The 23,219-nt window shown below is 38.4% G+C and overlaps 1 protein-coding gene across 2 annotated transcripts in view; it reads left to right on the forward strand.

The window, feature by feature from the left end:
• Positions 1-4,118: 4,118 nt before the first annotated feature.
• gnal2 (guanine nucleotide binding protein (G protein), alpha activating activity polypeptide, olfactory type 2) overlaps positions 4,119-23,219 on the forward strand; it is a gene marked incomplete at its 5' end in the record, with an annotated part of 46,333 nt that continues 27,232 nt past the window's right edge. The window contains 4 exons of one of the 2 annotated variants that reach the window (XM_079244425.1): positions 4,119-4,647; positions 16,621-16,693; positions 18,011-18,065; positions 18,234-18,353. In XM_079244425.1, the coding sequence (XP_079100551.1) occupies positions 4,119-4,647; positions 16,621-16,693; positions 18,011-18,065; positions 18,234-18,353 (777 nt within the window). Of the gene's footprint in view, positions 4,648-16,217; positions 16,357-16,620; positions 16,694-18,010; positions 18,066-18,233; positions 18,354-23,219 lie in introns of those variants that run through there. The other variant, XM_079244426.1, reaches the window with a different exon arrangement.

A 23,219-nucleotide genomic window follows, 5' to 3' on the forward strand; every position in this document is an offset into this window, starting at 1 on the left:
GGTGGTGGCCAACCAACCGGACATAGTGATCATGGACAAGCAGCAGAGGAACGCTGTAGTGATCGATGTATCCATCCCCAAATGATGGAAATATCAGGAAAAAGGAGCATGAGAAACTGGAGAAGTACCAAGGCCTCAAGGAAGAACTGGAGAAGGCCTGGAGGGTGAAAGCAACAGTAGTATCCATAGTGATCGGAGCATTGGGGGCCATGTCCCCCCACACTGAAGAAGTGGCTCCAACAGATACCTGGTGAAACATCAGACATCTCTGTCCAGAAAAGCGCAATCCTAGGAACAGCTAAGATACTGTGTAGGACCCTCATGTTACCAGGACTCTGGTAGAGAGCTTGAGAGATGAACATCGACCCACCCTACCCTGGGAAGATGGGAGGGGTGGGTGAGGGAGGAGGTTTGTTTTTTATATATGTATAAAACTGACAACGGGAACTAAACTCTTAACCAAGTACTTTTCTCCCCAACATTTATCACAATAAAGAAAAAAGTGTAAGAAAGTATTCATGTTATGGGTTCAAAATAAAAATAAATAAATAAAAATCTCAGTTCACAAAATGTGAAAAAATGTGTACATACTCGGAAGTCATTTAAAAACACCGAGCCAGTTAGCACACACCTAGCTAGCTAAGAGGCTAACCAAGCTAACCTTACCACTTAGTGGTAATATATTACCAATTAATATATTGACCATTTTTAATCCCTCTTTATCTTAAGTTTTTCTTATTTTAATAACCGCATCTTTATTCTGTCATACTTAAGACACTCACATTGTAAAGAGTCGATCCAACAGTTTGCTGTAGAGAATCAAGTTGAGTCTCGTCGTCCATCGAGCAGTCAATGTCTTCCAGATCATGGCATATGCAAGATGATATAAGGGCCTATTGAGTCGATCAAATAAATCAAATTTTAAACGACATATTGTTGTGAGCAGGTGGGAGATCATATAAGTGAATTAATACTGTAAAATTAATAAGACAACCCACCTACCAGGTTTATTTATTTCCATTTTTACCCGCGCTTACATGCTTCCAGTTATGATACAGTCTAACATTTTACGCGCTGCAATTTTAGAGAAAATGTTGATGTTTAATATCAAGATATAAAAAATGCTGTAGTTTGGAAAAGGTAAGAGATAAACCCCCAACGGTAAACAAGAAAAACGTTTATTAATAAGTGTATAATTAATATAATCATCAGTGATAATTCCAATACCAGTTTATTAATTTGTACGTACCCACGCTTAGTTCGGCGAGTTAAATCACAGTAATATCCCTCCGCTACTGGTGTCACCATAGCAACGCGTTAGCTACGCGTAGATGTTTGTTGTCATTTTAATGGCCCGCTCCTTGCTTGTCTATGTAGAGAGAGAGAGAGATGTCTCAAATTTCACTCAAATCTACAGATAATCTGATATAATGAATGAATCTTTGATATATTCTCCATTTGTAAATGCTCTTAAATCTGCCTAAAAAGCATCAAAACCTGCTGCATACTTAGTTTGTGGACTTGATCCACTTACATTTTTGTTGAGCTTCCCATACTGAAATAACTTTTAAAATAATCTTCACCTTGGTACCTATTCAGCAAAACTGGTTTGAAGATGTATTTCAGTGTTACATTTTTTTGCTTATTTATTGGCACGAAGAAGGTAAGCCAACATCCCTGACAATGAATGCAGAGTTTAATTCTACTTTCTGCTGGATCCAGGGAGGAAATGATGAAAACCTGCATGCAACTCAAGATCCACAGATTGCATACCACTGTTCAAAGAGGAATATTTTTCCTTCAGATTTACCCCCAATTGGGCTCTATTTCGGTCCTTGTTTATTACATAGCCTACAAAAAACAGCCCCTCTCCTGATTGGAAAATTTTATACGCTAGAACATCATTTAAACAACTTAATTTTCTACCAAGGTTATAGTTGTGAGACAGAAAGCATTACACTGAATCTAAAATACTTTATATGTAGTTGACTCCATGACTCTGAGGTGTCCAGGTCAAGTCCAGATCATGATCCCTCCTCCATCATGCTTAACTGTTGGTAGGGGTTTATATGCTCTCCACTCATCTGTCCAGAGGATGTTTTTCCACATATTGTTTGTTCTAATGACACAAATTGGCAGGTATCAACAGGTGTTTCTCTAAGACTGCTGATGTCTTTCCTCCTGGACAATGTTTCCTCATTTAGAGTGAGTTTGAGCAGCACCACACTACGACTTGCTCTCATTTTCATGAAAGCAGTGAGTGTGTTCACACATTTCCTCTGCATTTTGGTCTATTTTTTTTTTTTTTTTTAGATAAATAATGATAAATATGATATATCTCCTATGGTTCACCTGAAGTTTTACTTACCTAGTTTTTTTTTTTATATAACCCATCTTTGAAAAATACTTTCTATTTTCCTTTTCAGTTCACTGTATTTATGATGTTTTACTTTCTGCCATTTGTGTATTCTTTTACCCTAAGTGCATTTCTTTATTTAGAGAAAAAGTCTATAAATAAACTTGAATTGCTGACTTTTCCATATAGAATTAAAAGTGGTCAAGAAGGAACCTTCTCTATATTTCAGTGGTGAAATCACACAAAATGAACTATAAGGCAGAATTGATTGGTTATGTACTAATTCTCAAAGATCATCCTCAAGTGAGCATGATCTCGACACAAAAACAATTACAGTGAGCAATTAAAGCAATTAAAGTCAAATGTAACTTGAGGACCACATGGATACTTATGAAACAGTAGCTTAACTGTGTTGAACAGGAAAGTTAATTTAGTGTTTTGGATTCACTGTATGGATCAGCTAGATGTTGATGTTTTACACCAGGACTGCAGTATGTGAAATAATGCACGGTTAATTACATACTATTTTGTTCAAAGATATAAATAAAAAGTAATCTTTACAATGGACGCTTTAATCTCCCAGTTTACATGCCTATACTGTCGTTTCTATGTGAACGAATGTAACAACTTCTCCATCTATTGGTTAACTTTCAACCCTGCATCCGTTATGACTGCAGCCCTGCTTCCCTAACAATCTTTCTGATCTTTACACCCTCACATCTCAATAAATGTCAAAGGTTTTCAAATATTTGTTTAAGCAGGACATCAACACAGTTCAGATCTGATTTAACCCCAATTCCTAATATAAATGCAAACGAGTGAAGGTATTGGTAAGTTTAATTGCTGCTGCATTAAACAATTAAAATATATATTTTTAATTTCCAAAATAACGACATAAGGTCCTTACAGGAACAACATTTAAGGACCAATAATTCACACCTTAATATGTAACCTTCATACTTACAATGACTTCAGTACTGGGTTTCAGAAGTTGAAGATGTGGGAAGTGATGATCAATATTTTGGAAATGTAAAACTGTATGTTGATAAAATCCTGAATTAAACGTGCGACACAACTGAATGACATATTTTAAGCCTGCAAAACGGGATTTTACTGAAAGGACACTTCGTATGATGATTTTATCTGACAGAAAACCATGCTAGAAGTTTAAATCTAATTTTAATGGGATTTTAAGTTGCCAGGAAACAGCCTAATGCCTCAATTAGGCTGCATGCCTGCAGAGTCAGTTGCTGCCATTGTGCTGCAAAACAGAGCAGGTTCGCCGAGCTGCAGAGACCAACAGCTTTGGACATGCAGGCATGAAATGTGAGGAATGAAAATCATGACCAGCATTCTCGAAATGGCCATACTGTAGTAATATGACGTGCCATGCATTGCACCTAACATCGGTGCAGTGGGATTGTTGTCTGTCTGTGAAGCGGATAGACACGTTTTTCTTCAAGGCTGCGCTTTAGGTTACTTACGGTAAGGTGGACCCGCAGTGTCCACTAAGAGATCAGGTGATCCTCTAACTACGAAGCGAAGGCTGACTGGGGAAAATGCAAAATGACATATAGCAAATGTCGGAGCATTATTCATTCACATTTTCGGCCCCAAATCGGATCTAAATCGCACCGCTGGAGCTCCAATGTAACGATGGCACGTTAGGGCTGGTGGCGCATCTGCAAATTTTTTAAAAAATTTTTTTGAATATTTTTTAATATATGAAAAATCACATTCACAGACAAATATTGGTTTCAACATGGGGCTGTGCTACAGTTTGCGTCCCCGGCTCTTCGGGGACCTGAGCGGCTCTATCTCTAACGCTACATCGGACTCAGACCAGCCTCCTGACGCCGCTGTGCCGACTCGCGCCGGGGGAGCTCGCCAGGAGGACACCGGGGGATGCGGCGAGACCTCGTCGCTACGCGGCGGCGGCGGCAGTGGCGGCCTGGTTCGCCCCGGGGACCCTGCCAGGCTCTCAGCCGAGGTGCACCGCCGCGGAGACACCGGTACCGACAGTGTGCTCATACAAAACGGAGGTGGTGGAGGTGGAGGCGGCGGTGGAGGAGGTGGCGGCGGCGGCAGCGGCAAGGGTTCGGGAAAGGACCGCGGCCGACGCTTACAGCTGCTGCAAAAGACAAGCACCCAAAAGCAGAAAAACTGGGACAAATTGTTGGTGGAAGAAAAGGAGGCCGAGAAAGAGGCGAAGAAAGTCAGTAAAAGCATTGACAGGGCGCTGAGGGAGCTCAAACGGGAGTTTAAACAGACGCATCGGCTGCTGCTGCTCGGTAGGTTGTTTCCCTCTCTGTTATTGTTGGACTCGTACGGTGTTTATTAGTAGAAACCAAAACGCACCGGCCTGTCCAGAAATTATGTCACTGCTGTGGCGAGGCCTATTTACCACATCTGATGCCTTGGCTGTGAAGACTACCTACCTACTACCCCCTACGGCTGTCAACCACGAATGATGAAGACGTATATGGATGGGGTTTCCATCCTCTCATTGTCGTTTTTAAGACATTTCAATAACTAACTTATGAAAGCTGTCGAAATGGGCCAGAATAGGCGAGTATACACAGTCAAACATCGTGGTTTGGGGTAATATGGCCATACCTATAAACTACCAGAGTATTATATAAGGGTGTGACATCTGTTCAGGGACAACAACAACAACAACAACAACAAAAAAGGTAGAAACCACAGATGTTTTGATTAGCTGCTCACATTCACAACAAGAGTAAAGAGTCCTCTTGGATTGAAGTGTTGGATTATGTTTGAAGTGCTTGGACTGTGGATCATTTACAGTATCTTCCCCTTGTTTTTACAATAAGTAATCACAGTCATGCAATGTAGTCTAACAAAGTGTATTTAGTACGCAATGTGCTCCAAAGTTGGGAGACTTTGAGAGTCCACACCATAGGAATCTGAATAATACTACTTTAGTGTAGAAATGCACACAGTCTAAAGACCAAAAAACCCTCAGGTCCTGGACCATATAGAGTACAGTATATTTTCCTTTATTTCTTTGTAACATCTGTTCTGGGACAACAGTAACAAATAGCTTTTTGATTTAAAACTGCAAACTTATTGTGAGGTTTCTTTGAAAAAACAAAATATATGTCAATGTTGTGTGGTAGAGTAGAGTTTTGGGGTTTGTACCTACACGAGAAAGTCATAAATTACACATTATTACCTAGTTGAATAGGTTCTACAGCATGCAGATAAGCCACCTAGTTTCTGAAACCCACTAAAGAATAATAAATCATATTATAACAGGTGACAATATAGCCACTTCTGCAAACACACTATAAGGTTCTCCTATCAGTGAAAACAAACTGGGGTTTATCTTTCCGTCTGACATGTACTCCTATGTCATGCAGAGTAATGTTTGTGCAGGAATTTACAAATTTACATCTAAAAACTGATCCAGCTTAAATGATAAATAATAAATAAATAATACTGAGAGCAAAACCAGATCCTACTTGTAGTTTAATAAAGTCTTTTTTCCTTACAGTGTAGGACTGTAAGACTGTCACCACTCACAGTCTAATCTGCCCATGAACACCAGTAATATGGCCTTTTGGCCAACTGGCAGAACCAGTTGAAGATAGTAGAACAGCGAACTGAAGCAGCTGTAGTTGAGCTTGATCCATTGGCCTTAAGATCTGTGGTTCTTGTTCATCTTGTTATGGCATGTTTGTAACAGTTTATCGGTTGTTATACTTGTTGTTTTAAGTGTTTTCACAATTTTTATTTGTGAAGTCAGTTTTTAATAGTATTATGTAACAAACTGGACTTAATTACTGTAGTGACTATTATAGGAACAGTATTAGTCTCAGTCTTAGTATAGTTAAATGTACTTTGACACCTTGAGCCTACCTAGATTTTTTTATAACAATTTAGTGAATTAGAGTATAATAAACCACAGTAGTGTGTATGTAATATGTGTTATTAAGCAGAGCTTTTATCTTTTCTCTAGAGTGTTTTATGGAATAGTTGAACATTTCCAACATATTATCTTGATGCATAGTTATAAAGAAGTGTGTGTAGCATTCTGTTATACAGTTAAAAGCTAGAATTTGTTGGTGCACATACTTTCTCTTCCTCTTCTTGTGGAGCAAAGGGATAACTTTAGTATTCAGATTACTGTAAGTAGGTTTTTAGGTGCTGTTGGTCATGAAAAATGCTACTTTCCAAGTTGGAGTCTGACCGCGTACAAAGTTACTAAACTGTTGTCCTCATCAGTTTGACTTTTTCCACATGAATAAAAAGCCTTATATAAATGTTAATAAATTCTTACATCTAACTCACATTTTGACTAAATTTTAGTCAGGTGCATGACAGTGTTATTCAGTGTCTTCAGATGGACTTGTGTTGAGCTTTCTCTGATTTTTTTTTCCCAAAAAGTAGGTTAGGACTTTGTCTTACTCAAACTGCAAGGCTAAAATTGACAGCAGTCTTTGTGTTCACCTTTCCAGCTGCTTTTTGAGAATTTACATGCGGACGATTTAATCCGTGCATTCATAATTTGCACAGATTTAGTTTTTAGGTTATGTTTTTTTTTTTTTTTTTAAGCATGCATTCATTGAAAAAAAACAAAACAAAACAAAACAGAAGCATAAATGAAGACTGTTGAGCCCTGCGATTTTCAATAAATATGTCTGCTAGTCTTCTGCAGAGAAAATCTTGACCAGAAGCGGATGATTGAGTGTCACCGTGACATTGCTGTTGAGAAAAATAATGTGCAAGTGTTGACACATTTACAGTAAAGACAGACCTCACTTTCTTTTGTTACACTTGATGCCACTCCGCATGGATGTGCTTCACTCTAAAAAGTGCAGTGCTTCTTTTCTCTGCATAATAAATGGCCACCAGTTTAATTTCCTGAGTAAACAGCTCTCACTAATTACACACAGGAAGAAATGGCTCATCCTAATGAAGTCTCACAGGGAACTGTCATACATTCTTCTATGAGCTGCTGCTGAATGCTGCCTTACACAGCTTGTTTGACCTGCGTTACTGTGCCGCTTCAACGCGTCATTTTAGGAGGCTCTGTTTTCCTTTACAGAGTCACACTCCCTTTGCTTCACCTCAACCAACACGAGCCACAGGCTGTTTCTGGTTTTTCTGAAGAGGTCTTTGGGACTTTATGCCCTGCAGGACTCCTGTTGCATGCCAGAGAACCGAAGTGGTTTGAGTTCCTCTGAAAGTGGACACCTTTCAAATAGTGTTATATTTCAAGGCAACGTATGCTAGTTAATCTGGGTCACTTTATCAGTTTGTATTTGCTGACATTGTTTAGTGAATCAATGGTAAATGTATGGAAGGGATTAATATCCAAAAATGGGGCTCAAATGTTGATGTTAATATCCCTGGTGCTTTCTGGATTCTAATTATCTTTTTGCATTGAAAATTAAGAGTTTAGTTACACACCTGACAAAAGATGCATAGATGCTTTGATCATTCAGATATTCAGTCATAATTCAGTCAAATAAAAAGATCTTTTCAGCAGACATATTCATTAATTAACCCAACCAATACCTAGGTTTAATAGACTCTATTAAATGTTGTAAATTTGCTATATTTAACCTGCAATGCGGCAGACTCAATTGGCCTGACAAAGGGATGAAAAGTGTTTTCAGGGAAACTGTCAAAATTAAGATTCTTTTTCTCCTTTTTGGTCGATCATTTTCTTCAATGATCATATTAAATGGTCCAAATTAAAGTTTCCTTAGTGGTTATAAATATACAAATATTAATACTAGATGCTTTTAACTTTAAGTTTTGGCTTTTGAGTTAAAACAAATGAATATTTGGCTCTTGGAAAATGTAGTGGACATCGATTCTTTTTTTATAAGACTGACTGTCAGTCAGTATATTAATCAAACTGAAATAATAATTTTAATGGCAAATTCACAAAAAGTTCCTGAACATCACTCCGGTATAACTTGCAATGCAAGACAGGTTTTTAAAGTCAAATAGCTGCTATCCGCATTGTAAGCGGAGTCAAGATGCCTTCCAGTTAAACCTGTAATTTTGTGTTTTAAAAGTTCAGACTTTTTTTCTTTCTTTTTCTCAAGTTAGAAATCAAAACTCATTGATCAACAAGTTATGACCTGGACTTCTGGGAACACATTCATCTTTCTGAATAGACTGCGAGTCCAAAGCCTTGCATGTTAATCGATTAGGTTGTAATAGCAAAACAACTGTTAAATATGTCTTTTAACAGAGTTGCATTGGACTTTATACTTGACAGCAAGAATAGACATGGGAACTGGAAGGAAAGTTCCTATTGTTTCCTGGAGAGGAAGTTACTCTATTGTTTTGTCTTTTGGATCAGATTCTGCACTGGCTTGTGATAGTATCTTTTGCAGCTTTCCTAGAAGTCCTTAGTTGGCCGTTTCATATCTCAGCCTTATCACCTCCATGGGCCTGAACAACAGGCTGTCTGCAGTGTTGCGTTTGAAGAAATGGCTGAAACGAGGTAGCAGGCAGGCCAGCAAATAGCTTGTTGGAAGTCAGCAGGAACTGTCGTGTTGTTTTATTATTTGTTTGTTTTTTGAGGCACTGTCCTGCATGTGAAAGCACATTTTGGAAACTCTTACTCATCTACAGAGCCGCGCAGAACAGGCTCGCTGTCCCTTTTCTTCCAACGCAAGTAGTTGGGTGAACTTTGCTTTGGCCTGATGAGTTTTATAATTGACCATTGCTGAACTTTGCTACTCACTGAGTTTCCAGTTAACGTAATCGCCCACAGGAGGTACCGGATCATAAGTTATATCATAACTTATTATATAAGATGATATCATATATCATATTTATGATACTGATAGCAGATCTGTGATGGGAATAGTCTGACTTGCATCAAAGGGAACCACGGCACATCTGAAGGACAGTGGATTAGACCTGTTCTCCACGTTTGCTTGCTCTATTGTTCATGCTTTATCAAGAGTCTCTGTCTCCACAGAGAGGGCTGTAAAGTTCTTTCCAGCTTTAGGAAAAACATTTCAAGGAGGCTAAATTTAGCACGGTATCATTTTGATGTGTGCCTTGTTTATACAGTACGTGCTTCAGTTATAGTCTGGGTCAGTAAATAAGTGGAGAAGATTCTTGTACAGAAAATAACTCTTCCAAGTGAACGTTTTATTGAATTTGTTAGAACATTTTGCTGATGGTTATTAGCTTTATCCAGTCAGAAAGCCTGTGCTCTTTGAGGGTAGTATTTATAGTACCGTAGTATTTAAATATTTTAGCATGCTATCCTGTGCTAAAGATCTAAATGCATTGCCGAGAACTGATTTAAATTTTGTCTTAGGGACTATCACTGCCAGTATGTGGGAATTACACCCCTAATCACTGGAGGCGAGGCTGCTGTTTTGGAATTTAAGTATGATGGTCTGAAAGGGACTTAAAGCTTGTGTCAAAGTTTAAAATAAAAATTGACTTCTTGGAAGATCTTTAAAATCTGTGCAAGCACACAAATACCAACAGGAACATAAATTATGAATGATGACTCTATATTACTTACAAACCTCATATTGATGAATCCAAGCTTTCTTCCAGCTACATATGTTGTTGATCAGTGCAGAAATTTAGCTGCTGGATGGAGAATTTGATAGATTGGACTTTGTATAAAAGTCTGCTCTGGGTGTGCACTGGCTGCTTTATCAGTCTTCTGTTGCATGTTTCATGTTGAAGCTTGTTTGGCTACAAAATCTTCAACCCGATCTGAAAGTTGCAAAGCTGTGTCATGTGAACAAAAACAGAACGAGATCCTGTGTTTGAGTGAAAAGACTACAAAGACAATATTTAGAAATTAAAGACATTGTCTTATTGGTTCTGTTTTGGAAAATATATGCTCAGTTTTTTATTTGTTGTCCATTACGTATGTTAATAAGCGAGGAGATGGAAATCTTTAAAATAGTGCAGCTTCACCTCTCCATTTAACAAAACTGCTGCATTTAACTAAACAAAACAAAACATGTCTTCCACATTCTTTCTTCATGGAGGACTTCAGCTGCTCAGCAGTACAAGGCCTTGACTTGATATTTTCCTTCACAGTATGCACCACGTCATGCTAGTGGGTAAATGATGTGGACTGCAGGCAGACAAGTTTCGCATCACAACTCACTGTTATACGTGGAAAATGTGTTTTTGATTGTCTTGCTAAAATGAGCATCACTGTCCCAGAGAAGGATGTCATCTGCATGTCAACATGCTTCTCCAAAAGTTGCATCATTAAGCAACATATTCGATTAAGTTACCAACTGGACTTATGCGTCCTCATACCATCCTGGATGCTGATTAATGGTCCTTTTCCTCTGCTGTGTGGAAGATTCAACACCCATGAGTTTTCTTTGGATAAATCACACCACAGAACAGTTTTTCACTTACCTTCAGTCTGTCTTAAGTGAGATCAGTCCAAAATGAAGCAACAGTTCTGAAAACGACTTGTTTTTAAAGGGTGCGGTTTTAACCTGATGCAGAAGATGAAACGTCCAAATTCTCAGCAGCCTTTTCGGGCCTGTTATCATATCATACAACAGTAGGATGTTCGACCAGGTATTATTATTTCTTTAGCTTTCTTTCTTAATTTTTCTTTTTAATTTTAGTAAAACACAACTTTTTAAAACTTATATTAAATTTTTTTCTGGCATTTAGTTAAAAATAAGTACAAATTTAAATAAAATCTATAAAATTTCTCAGCTTTTAACATGTAATAACGTTGACTTATTTCAACAGAAACAAAGTAAATTATAGTAGTTATTTTAAAAACCATAATCTTAAAAATTAGATTGTAGTTGATTATATCATAAAATCATACATTTTTTTGTTCCTTAAAAAGACGACTCACGTAACATCAGGTAACGGTACAAGCAAAAATACCTTTGATTAAAGGGAGAGATTTAAAAAAAAAAGGCAAAAAGCACACCATTTTAGTCTTTTTAGGAGGCAGCCAGAGCAAGCTAAATATAAATATGAGACAGTGCTTCCTTAAAAGGACAACAATTTATGCAGCAAAACCTACTTGTGTGTCATTCATGGGGAGTTGACAGTATCTACAACAGTGATGCAATATTCAGTTTGATCACTAGAGGGCGATGTGGTTCAGCCACCCGTTTTGACCTTGCTTTTTAAGGTGGAGCGACTGGATTATTCTCTCTGGTATCAGAGGACTACTGATAGAAGCTTTATTGTCACTCTCCTACAGGTGAAGTCGGGGTTTTAGTGTGGATTTGCATGCTGCACAACTTTGTTACACTGATTTCACTACAGGAAACCTGCATCACATTTAATTTGCCTAACACCTTTTTATATCTAACATTCTTCTGGAGTAATTTATCCAAAGGGACTTACATGTGAGAAGTGATCAGAAGTAATATTTCAAACCAATAATTTGCCATGGGTTTCTGTGAGCTTCTTAGTGGCCTGTGAGTGATTTTATTTTATGCATCCTGCAGCTCTCTGAGCTGAGGGCCCAACTGCAGAAGAGGAGCAGCGTTAAACTTAATCATGTGCTCTTTAATCTACAGGGTGAAGTCATTGCAGCTATTGTCACCTAAAAACAACACACAACAGTAGTTTCAGTGAAGTAATGGTTAGTGAAAAGTTCAGCCCTGAAAAACCTCGTATTTTGTTCAACAGGAAGCCACAGCAAGCTAAACATAAGCGCAACAGTCACACGACTTTCTGTTTCCTTGACTTAAGAATGTCAATTCACTGTCAGAGTTCAGCGATTGTTGTACAAGTGCGGTTTCAGATTCAACACTTTAACATATGTCTTCGAACTAACATAGAGAGGATTTATTTCTCTCTGAAAGTCCAGGGAAATCCTTACAGTTAAACTTTCAGGTGGACCGTCCCCGGGACAAAACCCCAAGTCTATAATTGGGGTTGGTCTTTTTGGTAGGATTGGTAGGTAAATATTTACGAGTAAGCATGGCATTGCACTGAGCAAGTATTTATTCTGCACATCTCTTTCTATTTGCTAAGGTGTGGCGTACACTATGACATGGAGGTGTGTTACCTTTGTCCCGAAACATCACTGTAAGACTATGAGATCATTTAGGAATTTCACGCATCATAAAAAACACCCTACATTATTTCTTTTTCGTATTGCCTAAGACATTATTAACATTTTCTTGTGCTATGCTCTTTGGACTTTGTATTTTGTGGTGGACTTGATTACATCTTTATGGTGATGTCAAAGACCTAAATGGCATTTTTATCTCCTCTGGTGTCCATGCTATTTTACAGTGCAGTCATGCTCCGTGTGGATCCTATGAGTCAAGTTTGTCACTTGTATGATTTCTATGTTTTTGTTTAACTTGCAAAAGGAAAATGAGAGCCAGAAGTAGGTTTAAAATAAAAAACAAAACATTTGCGTTACAGGGTTGGAAGACTCAAGCTCAGCTGTTTCAATTTGCACCCCCCTCTGAAAACAAGAGCTATCATTTAGCATATTAAAATATTTCCCCCTGTTTGCTTAGACTCATTTATCTGAGTCATCTTTAGTGGTGCAAAGAGATAATTTTAAATGGCAAGAAATTAGGAGAAAGTCTGAAATAGTATAGTTGTTCATCTCTGAATCCTTAGAAGACAGCTGATGTACTAGTCAGAAAATGGTTGGTCTGAAGGAAAACTAAACTGCACTCAGTGTTTTACTCTTCTTACTGTCATAATTAAGGATACTTATGTATTATTTAAGTATAAGTTTGTTAACATCATGCAACTTTTTAAAAAAATAAACTGATGTATTTTTACAAAATGTTTGGAAGTGTTTAGTTAGATTAAATTAAAATTAAACCCACTTACTTCAGTACAATTCACAATAAAAAATGACCCCTAACTTGCATTTTTGTACATTATAAAGAAATTTCAGAACATTTGTGTTGAAGAAATGGCTGTTTTGTAGAAATATATGTCCCATGCTGATTCTTTTAAAAAAAAAAAAAAAAAAAAAAAAGAATAAATACAATGAGAATGTTTTTATTTCTAAATAATATCATTTCAGAATTTTTGTCTTACTGCCATTAAAATAGACGCAGTACTGTGGCGCCATTTAAATCTATCTATCTATTGTAAAAAGCCGTGTATCCTCATGTATCAATAAAAACAATATAATGTTTAATTTAATATACAAAAGGGGACAGTTTCATTTTACTTCTACTGATTAATACTCAGGCTGCACGGTGGCATAGTGGGTAGAATTGTGGCCTCACAGTAAGAAGGTTGCTGGGGAGGGGTTTGGAAAGTGGCCTTGCTGTGTGGAGTCTGCATGTTCTCCCCGTGTATGCGTGGGTTCTCTCCAGGTACTCCGGCTTCCTCCCACCGTCCAAAGACATGCATGTTAGGTTAATTGGTTACTCTAAATTGCCCATAGGAGTGAGTGTGAGTGGTTGTTTGTCTCTGTGTGGTCCTGCGATGGACGGACGAGCTGTCCAGGGTGTACCCTGCCTTTCGCCCAAAGACTGCTGGGATAGGCTCCAGCTCCCCTGTGGCCCTTCATTGGACTAAGAGGTTAGGATAATGAATGAATGAATGATTAATACTCAAGTATTAAATCACAAATTATGGACATAGTATTTTTATTTTACTCTAGGTTGTTGCTGCTTTTCCTTAGTGGTGCAGTAATAAAGACGGAACTGTACCTGTTGAATGAATTGAGCAGAGTAAAAAGTATATCTGTGTAAGATAAGCAAGATAAAGTTATATAAACCATTGAAAAGAGATGCTCAAGTAAACTACAAATTGCTCAGACATGTCCTGAATTGCACTAAATTTGTTTATGTACCTAATTTGTTGTACTACTTTACAGTAAATCGCTAGTTGTTGTTGTGTCATGCATGTTTCTGTGCTTAGTTTTGTATGAACCCGATTTCTTAATGTATACTAATGCACTTTTAATCAGGTACATTTTTCAGATTCAAAGTTGTATAAGTCTTTAGATTTATTTGAAAGATTATCCTCACTGTTTACTGTTTTGCTTTAGCTAAACTCATGGATATAATATAATGATGATGCTGTTTAATCCCATAAACACAAAGCACGTGAGTCAAGACAATCACATATTGCAGTTCTACATGAGCAGACTAAATACATCAATGATTTCTCTTAAAGTATCTATTAGTTTCTGACTGTGAAAAATGATCACTCCCTCAGAAATTATATAACCGGGTTATAAAATTAGTCACAGCCATTTATGTTATTCTTTTGACAACTAATGTACCTCCCTGACACTGTTTGGATTTCTCCCCAGGGAGGCTTGCCTCTCACTTTAAAAACTCATGAAATAAAGTAGTAAAAGAAAGCTCCAGCTTTACCGGCAGCAACATTTAAGTGATAGTCACATCAATGTTTCAGTACCCCAATGATAAAATATGCATCCATTCTGAAATGTGAGATTGCATATGACAAGTACTTGTATTACTTTATATGCATTGTCAAGGCCGGATTATCCAGTGGACATTATGGGCACAGGCCCAGGGCCCACGCCCACTTGGGGCCCATGTGGGGCCCATGTGGGGCCCACATAGGGAAAACACCAGCAGTTTGGACATAAAACAAAATGTACATAAAAGCCAGATAGTTACACCACAGTATTCAGTGTGTTACAGTGTATTACAGTGTATTATTCACAATTTTTACAATGTTTTGGTGGGGAAGGGGGCCACTGAAACACTCTGGGCCCAGGGGCCTCTACACTTTTAATCCGGCCCTGTGCATTATGATATTGATTACTTTAAAGTTTTTTCTTTTTTTTCAGGAAGATTTTGACGTGTGTCTTGTGGTAGAGTACCTCTGCTCCGCTTTATTTACTTTTACACCTCTGGTGGTAAAATAATTAAGGTGTAGCTGGATGTAACAAGGATTATATGACAAATACTTCAGTAAAACTCCTCTAAATTGAATTAAAGTATAATGTTTACCATGAAATGTAACCTTCACATCTTTCCTGTACATTAATAAGCTCTATACAGAGTATAAATGATACAATGTTGAGAGGAACCATTTTGTACAGTGTACCACACATGCTGTTAATTTAAAATAATATCTAAATTAAGAGCTTTTCATTAACTTTTAACTTCTCGAGAAATCTGGACCACTGTATTGTGTTGCCAGACCTAAAACCAGTGCAGACGGATACAGTAAATGGGTTGCCAGTTTGGGTCAGGGCCATATCACAGACTGAAAGCCAACAAGTACAGAGACCCAGCCCCTCATGTAAAGCAGCACAGTAGCGAGCGGACTTCCAACCCCCTTTTCCCGATTAGTTTGATACCAGCATAGCGAAAGGACTAAATCTAGAATGGCCCCTCTCAGTTACAAAATGCCATTTGATCGCGGGTTGTTAATGTTACAGTTTAACGCAGGTTTGTTTTCCACCTACACGGTCTGCGGCTACTTCCTGGTGCTACAGCGAGAGGCAGTGCTGAGTTAAAGAGACAGAAATACTGATAGAAATTCAGATAGAAAAAAAAAAAAAAACAGAGAGGAGAGGGGCTGGAGACGCGATAGGAACAGTTGACTGGACTCCCAGAAATTGAAATCCCCCTCCTCTCTCTCCTTATTTATGTATATTTTCTGATATTTCTTCGTTGAAACGAGTCGCTATTCTTCGTCGGCTTGGATGACGGTCGGCTGCGGCTGAAGCGGAATTGTAACGGGGAACATATTCCTCCCTACGACGGAGAAGCCTCGCCGAGATTTTCCTTTTTTTTTTTTTCCCTCCCCCCCTTTTTTTTTTATTTTACAGTAGACTCATTCTTGGTGTTATTTCGAAACCACAATATCATCCCAGGTGTCATCTTTATATATTTTTTTACGATTCCACAAGGAAGGGTTAGGGCGACGGAAGATGGGTTGTTTGGGCAACAACAAGACTGAAGATCAACGCATCGACGAAAAGGCACAACGAGAAACTAATAAAAAGATAGAAAAACAGCTGCAAAAGGAGAGACAAGCATATAAAGCAACACACAGGCTCTTATTACTGGGTAAGGCTGAATAATATGTGATGGCTATCTGAAATGTAAGCTAAGCGTAATCCCTTTCGTTTACCGAACACGTAGCCCCATTTGACAGCGCTTGCAATAATATGTCATGGGGGTGGATATTGATGGAAGCGAAGCTCCAGAACCAACAATTAACTGGCTTCATTTCCTAAACATTTTCTTGGTTTTTAACGCTAACCAGGATGCCCCTGTTTGTGGTTATTTGGTGACATTTTTCTCTTTTTTTTTTTTGGTGTGTTTGCGAAGGTGCGGGAGAGTCCGGAAAAAGCACCATTGTGAAGCAGATGAGGATCCTACACGTCAATGGCTTCAACGCTGAGTGAGTGCTATTCAATACGCTTATTAAATAGCAACATTAACGGCTCAAAATAACATTAATGCTTATTTTTATGACTCCCTTGCTAATGAATAACACTGTCGAGGCCAGAGTACAGCCTGTGAATGGATTTTCCCCAGGCACTGCAGCGCCTGTTGGGCCCTGTATCTCATGCAAAGCAACTAATGTCTCCTTTTTTTCTCTCTCCTCCTCCTTCTCCTTTTTCGTGTGCAGTTATAAGACATATGTGAGGATCTCAGTGTCACACAGATGGCATATAAGTCAGTTTCCTCTTTCATGCAAGAGAGTGAAAGGTTGTGATCGACACAGGCCTATTGATGATTTGTTTTGCTGCAAGGCCTTGCATGGCATTGATCTGAACTGGTTTGTTTTAAACGGGCCTAGATCATGGCAGAGTCATGTAACTGTATGAAAATACTTTTATTTATATATACTTGGAGCATGTATTCGCGGGAGGCATGGTCTTAAACATATAAAGTAGGATTTTGGAGGTTTTAAGATTGAAAAAGAGAGAGAGAGGAAAAATGGCTGCACCTTTGGATTTAACTTGTTCAGCTGGATCCTGATTTCTAAAATGTTTTTTTGGTTTTACTTACAGTTTGATTAAAGATAAATGTTGTTGTGTTCACGGATAATTCATAAAAAATGACAATATTCAGTTTGTAACTTGCTCACCTGATCAGTTAATCTAAATATAATCTTATTGCTTTAGCCACATATCAGAAGATTGAGCAAACCTTTTGGAGGTTGGGATCACAGTGATGGTAGAGCAAGATCACAAACCAGGCAGCACCTATTATTCCTGTCGACGAAATAGTGGTTGACAAACAAAGCAAACAGCTTTGGGAGTGTGTCGCCACTGCGGTGATTGAGGTGGGCCTACATAGAGGTGGCTGATAACTAAAAACGTAAAATAATCTTAGTTTAAATTTTAAAGGCGAAAAAAAAGAGTAGCTATCCATAATAAGTTGTGTTTGTAATAAATTTCTTAGAGTTTTGCGAGAAAAATTCACCACACTTTGACTCATGTAGTACCTCTACGTGACCAGCAGGAAAACCATGGACATTTTCACATAAGTCATGGTTTATAAATAAGTACATAATGTGGTTTTCCACTTAAGTAAAATTTAAGATGATAATTTTTCTTTATAAATAAGGCACCTTAGCGATGTGTTGAATTGTATTACATTGCAGCCCAACCTGACTCTTACCTTTTTCATGGCTAATTTGAGCATAAAACTGTTCATAGGCGATTCTTTTGTAACCACTGCCTCATGTGTCGGTTGTGTCTCCATACAGAGAAAAGAAACAGAAAGTCCAAGATATTCGGAAAAACGTGAAGGATGCCATAGTGGTGAGTTTCATCTGCATCACCGACCAAATGCTCAGTGACTGTTGTTACACTGAATCCTGCTGTAATAACATTTTACTGATTATTATACGGGCTTATGATCAGTTTTTCCCCAAGTCATCCTGCTTAACGTATGTTTTTTTCCCCTCTATTTTAACTTCTTCTTTATAGACTATAGTGTCTGCGATGAGCACTTTAATACCCCCAGTCCCGTTAGCCAATCCAGAGGACCAATTCAGAATCGAATACATCAAAAGCATAGCACCACTGTCTGATTTTGACTATTCACAGGTAAGACATTTTATGAAAGTGTGTGTGTGTATGGGGGGGGGGGGGGGGGGGGGGGGGGGGGGGGGTGAAAATGGAAAAATAATAGCTATTAAAGTCAGGATATTGTTGAAAGCTTGATTCCTAGTCAAAGCTGGAGTTCATTCACAGTATGTGGATTTGAATGCGAGGTGGGGCACATGGGACTCTTTTCTGTATGTGATCAGCCATTCGATAGCGCAAGGTCATGTGTTGGAAATGTAGATAATGTTTTACATAATTGCAAAAGTCTTCCTTGTTTGACAGTACTTTTGCAGTATCCAAAAAGCAGAAATGAATGAATGAATTTATACAGGGTTATAGATAGACTCAGCGATTTGACTATGCTTTGTTAATGTACTTTAGTTGGAACCACACAGACGCATTAACGTGGTGTTTCATGTGAGAGAAATACGCCGCTGACTTCTGTTTGGTGTATTGATCAGCACTTTTGACATGTTTTAGATCCGACAGAACTTTCCATTCTCTTCCTGTTGTTGAAGCACTAAAACCATTTAAAAACTGATCCGCATTGATTTCATTAATCAGAGAGGATCATCTCATAAAGAGAAAATGTATGCAGTATCAGCTTCAACAGGAGGACAATCTGATGCTCCTCTGTGATCTTTGGACAAAATACAGCATTTGGAAATTGTGAAAATTGTAAATCAATGGCAACAATTGATAAAGGAAATGAGTTATTACTTAGTTACAGTCTCCTCTAAGTCTTAAAATCAGAGAGTTTAGCTCTTTTTTGGATATTATTATAACAGTCTCCAGGTCTAAGCCACTCAATCACAAATTGTTGAGCAATGCTTCGTCCTTAACGTGCTTTTGTTTCTGCATTGCCATCTTACATCTTATCATGTTGTTTCCCAGCTTCCCTCTTTGCAGCTTTATTTAAGACAACATCACAAGAGTAACCATTAGAAGCAGTTGAGTGTTAATTTCCTGACGGAGCAGCAGTGGCCCTTGCTGCTGTGATGTTGCGTTGTGTGAGGGCCGGGGCCATGGGGAGAGTCGGCGTTGAGTTCCCAGGCCTGGCCAAGCCAAAGGGAACAACATGGCTCTGTTTGGAGCGACTGTGCTTGTCAGCAGTCTCAGGCTTCGCTTGTGCCGTCAGTGTCACCACTACATTGTCACCTAGTGCCACCAGGCATGATATCCAATACATCAGTGCAAGAACAAGGCTAGTCAGTAACCTGTGGCTTTCATCTGTTGGCGCCGTTTTGAAATGAGGAAGCATATTTTGCCGGGAAAATTCTGGACAGATGATGTCATGTTTTGTGATAAGGTATTAGAAAGGATAAGAAAAAGCAGACAGTCTGTGACCCTCTAGGTTTGACTGAATGTCTTGTAAGCATGTACCAAAATGACATTTTGTTCAGCGCAATGGCAGTTTTATTTATTGGTTATCTATTACTCTGGTAGATACTCTTGTCATGTCATGAAATGTCATAAAAAAGTGAAAATTTCCTGTAACACAGAACCAAAGGTCTCTTAAAAATAAACCTACAATTATTTTAAATAGAAAAAAACACGTTTTTTTAAAAAAAAATCTCTGCTTAAATGAATAACCAGTACTAAGTAAATAGTCAGATGAGTTTAGTTTGATGACAATAAATTTACAGATAAGTCATTAAAACGATTGAGAGTGTTTTACCTCTGAGTAATCAAGCAGTCAGATGATAGTTTCACCTGTTGAAACGTCTTTTTTTCCTTATTGGTGCTAAGTCATGAAACAAAGGAGTATAATTGGATGAAAAGTATGGTTATGATTTGGGACTTAAAGACTGGTTTTTGTGTTATAGAGTGAAAGTTGAGTAAAGACAGAACAATATTAGGAAGTGATGGCTTTAGCAGTGTTGTGTCATGACATTTCACAGTTGGTGGTCTGTAATCAAAATAGCATTTAATATCTTCACAGTTGGCTTTTTGGCTTGTACAAACAATACAGCAGTAAAGATGTACAATCAAAGAGCATATTTTTCATTGCTATTTCTTTAAAGATGAGTTTGTGCTAAATTTTTTATTAAAAACTTTAAGCATTTAGTTTAGCTTGTGCTTTCGGATTCTTTTAGGGAGGGGACTAATTTTCTGTACCGCATTTACATGGTGCTCATGACCTGTTCTGATGGCTGTGCAGTACTCATAGGTAAAAATTTCCATTTCAGAAACTTTTTTCCGATGTTAACGCGGTATAACAGATCCATGGACCAATAAGCACCAATGCAAACTGTCATCTATGCAAATGGAAACAAATGCCACTGCTGTAGCAACATTAGCCACTCAACAGTGTCTGTCAGCTGAAGTGAAGCAAATTCAAATGAGCCTTGGCTCCTGCTTTACACTGTTTCCCTCTCAGAGATGTTGACTGCATGTGCAACTGTGTGCCATTTTACTGCAGAAATAAGTTTGTCACTGTAACAGGGTATATTTTGAAACCTGTTAATGCTGTTTATATATAGCACAGACAATGGGGTCAGGATTAGGTCCACAGAAGTTTGTCCTCTTTGTTTTCTAATATTGTCTGATGCAAGTTGATACAATAATCTGCATTTATTGCTTTTGATTAAGGATTTTGGCTCCGTGTTTCTTGCCACTTTTGTCCAGCGCAACACCTTTCCAGCACTCCTTTGACGTTTACTTGTTAGGGATTTCCTCATGTAGAACATTTTGAGTCCTAGAAGTTTGTTTTTCCTCTAATTGATCACTTGAGGATACCTGATGTGGGGCAGAGGGTGGCATGGGAGGCTGATCTGTATTTGGAGCCACATTATGAAAGATGAACAGCCGCGCGCCCTCTCCTTTTGCTTTTTGCTCTCTTTTCAAGCTAAATTTGTCTGTACTCTTTAACTGAAATAACCCATGAAAGTTGTCATGTCGGGTGACTGTTATCTAACACTGATACACTATTCAAGTCCAATAAATGAGATGATAGTTTTCTTCGCCGCTAACAGGTGGTCTGGATGATTCTGGGTGGAAGTTTGCAGACAGAGGTTGTGTTTTGCTGTTTCTGTACATTTTAAGGCACTGGCTTTCTACAGTACGTTACCCTTGTGACAGAAGATGCAAGACATTTTTGTCTCAGTGTTGTTTTGATAGGTTGAATGAAATGTAGGCCATTTTGTTCTGTGTCAGCCTGACCTATATGATTCAATTGACATTACATCACAAACTTTACTTGATTAAACCAAGGCTGAGCTAAAAGTCAGTCCTAGCAGAAGCACAAGAAAATCCACATCTCATGGCTTGTGATGAAAGTGGGAGTGGAAACAGACCAAGAAGACACAGGAAAGAGTTAAAAAAATAATAGAAAAGAAAAAAAAACCCAACTTGTGTTAAAGCAAATTCCCTCCTGGTCTCTTTCTGCGTTATCAGTTCCTCTGTAGGGCACTGCAGCACACACTGCATTTATTCAAAGGCCCAGTGTCACACGCCTCTGTGGAAAAGAGCCCTGAGGACCATACTTGCGTTCCGCTCCTCCCTTCTCTGCCCCTTCCACCCTTTACTCCTCATCCTCGCCCCACCAAGCCTTAACGAGGCTAGTCTGGCCCTTCTTTAGGGCTTCAGTCCCCTATGTGTCTGCTGGTGGAAAAATCTAACCTGCACAACTATTAGCAAGAGTTAAATCTGTGATCTTGAATCTTGCTCATGTTCGCTGAGCTGGGTGTTAAAATGACTTCAGCTGAAGACGAAGCAAATAAAGCACGTATGGTTCCAGGTTTTTTTTTTTTTTTTTTTTTGTTAATCAGGAGTTTGGTACAACAAGTAGATGTTTTGTTGCAGAGAGCATAACTATGTATTATGTATTCATAGAACATGTTATAATATGTGGCATCATAGCATCAAAGTGTTCTGGTTCTTCCTGAAGTGTGTACATCTGTTAAAATTGGTGCACAAACACACATTAACATCTCTGTGAAACTTGTAATGACTGGATCAGTGGATTTTCTCCATGTTGAACTTAATCACCGGATCTGCCGAGAGGAGATCTCCCGGAGCATGTGATCGTTTATCAGGCTCCTTCTCCCTCTCCCTCTGGTTCAGGGCTACTTTTGCTCTCTCTCCCCATTCGGAGCACAGAGCCAGTGCTGAGCGCAGAGTCATGTGGTGGTGCCAGGGTAGAGGAGGAGCCCATCTGAAAGACGTGTTCACGGGAGGCGACGCGGGATATTAGCCCAATCATCTTTGTTTAGGGCATACAGAGAGTCCTGGGAAATGTCTTAAAGTCATTGATGAGATGAGTTTCTCTCATAATACTCTCCTTTGTCCAGGAACAGGAAGTCAGCTGAAGCACTAAAACTTTGTATAGTCACTTATAACATTGCGCCTATGGATGAATTTTGCACGGTAGGAGTTTAGGTTAAATCTGTGTGTTTTGGGAGAGAAAATCAATGTTTTTTTTTTTTAAATGACTTTTTATTAACTTTTTTTTTTTTTTCAAATCAACTTGTGAATTAGATTCTTAATGTGATCCACTTTCATACATTAGAAAAAGAAGCAGTGCTGAAGGGCACATACATTTATGCAAGGAAAAGAATGACAAGTTGACTTCTTTTGCAAGATGGGCTAGGAGTGTTATAGTTTTACAAAAACTACAATCTCCATAGTGACTCTTTGAAAGAAGTTCTATGTAAATGCACGGTCATTTATACAAAATTAAGTTTCGCTATGTTTCAAGCAGAAGGATTTGTTTTTGCACTGTTATTCTGATATATTGAGATTTGATCAGATTTAGTCAAATTTTCTGACTAATTCTGCAGTTTTAATTCTCTGTAACAGCTTTGTGGCACTGCAGGATCTCATAGGCCTGATTAAATTAGACAAACTCTTGAGAAGCTGTGCCCA

The sequence above is a fragment of the Telmatherina bonti genome, assembly GCF_933228915.1.
Source record: "Telmatherina bonti genome assembly, chromosome: 7".
Lineage (NCBI taxonomy): Eukaryota > Metazoa > Chordata > Actinopteri > Atheriniformes > Telmatherinidae > Telmatherina > Telmatherina bonti.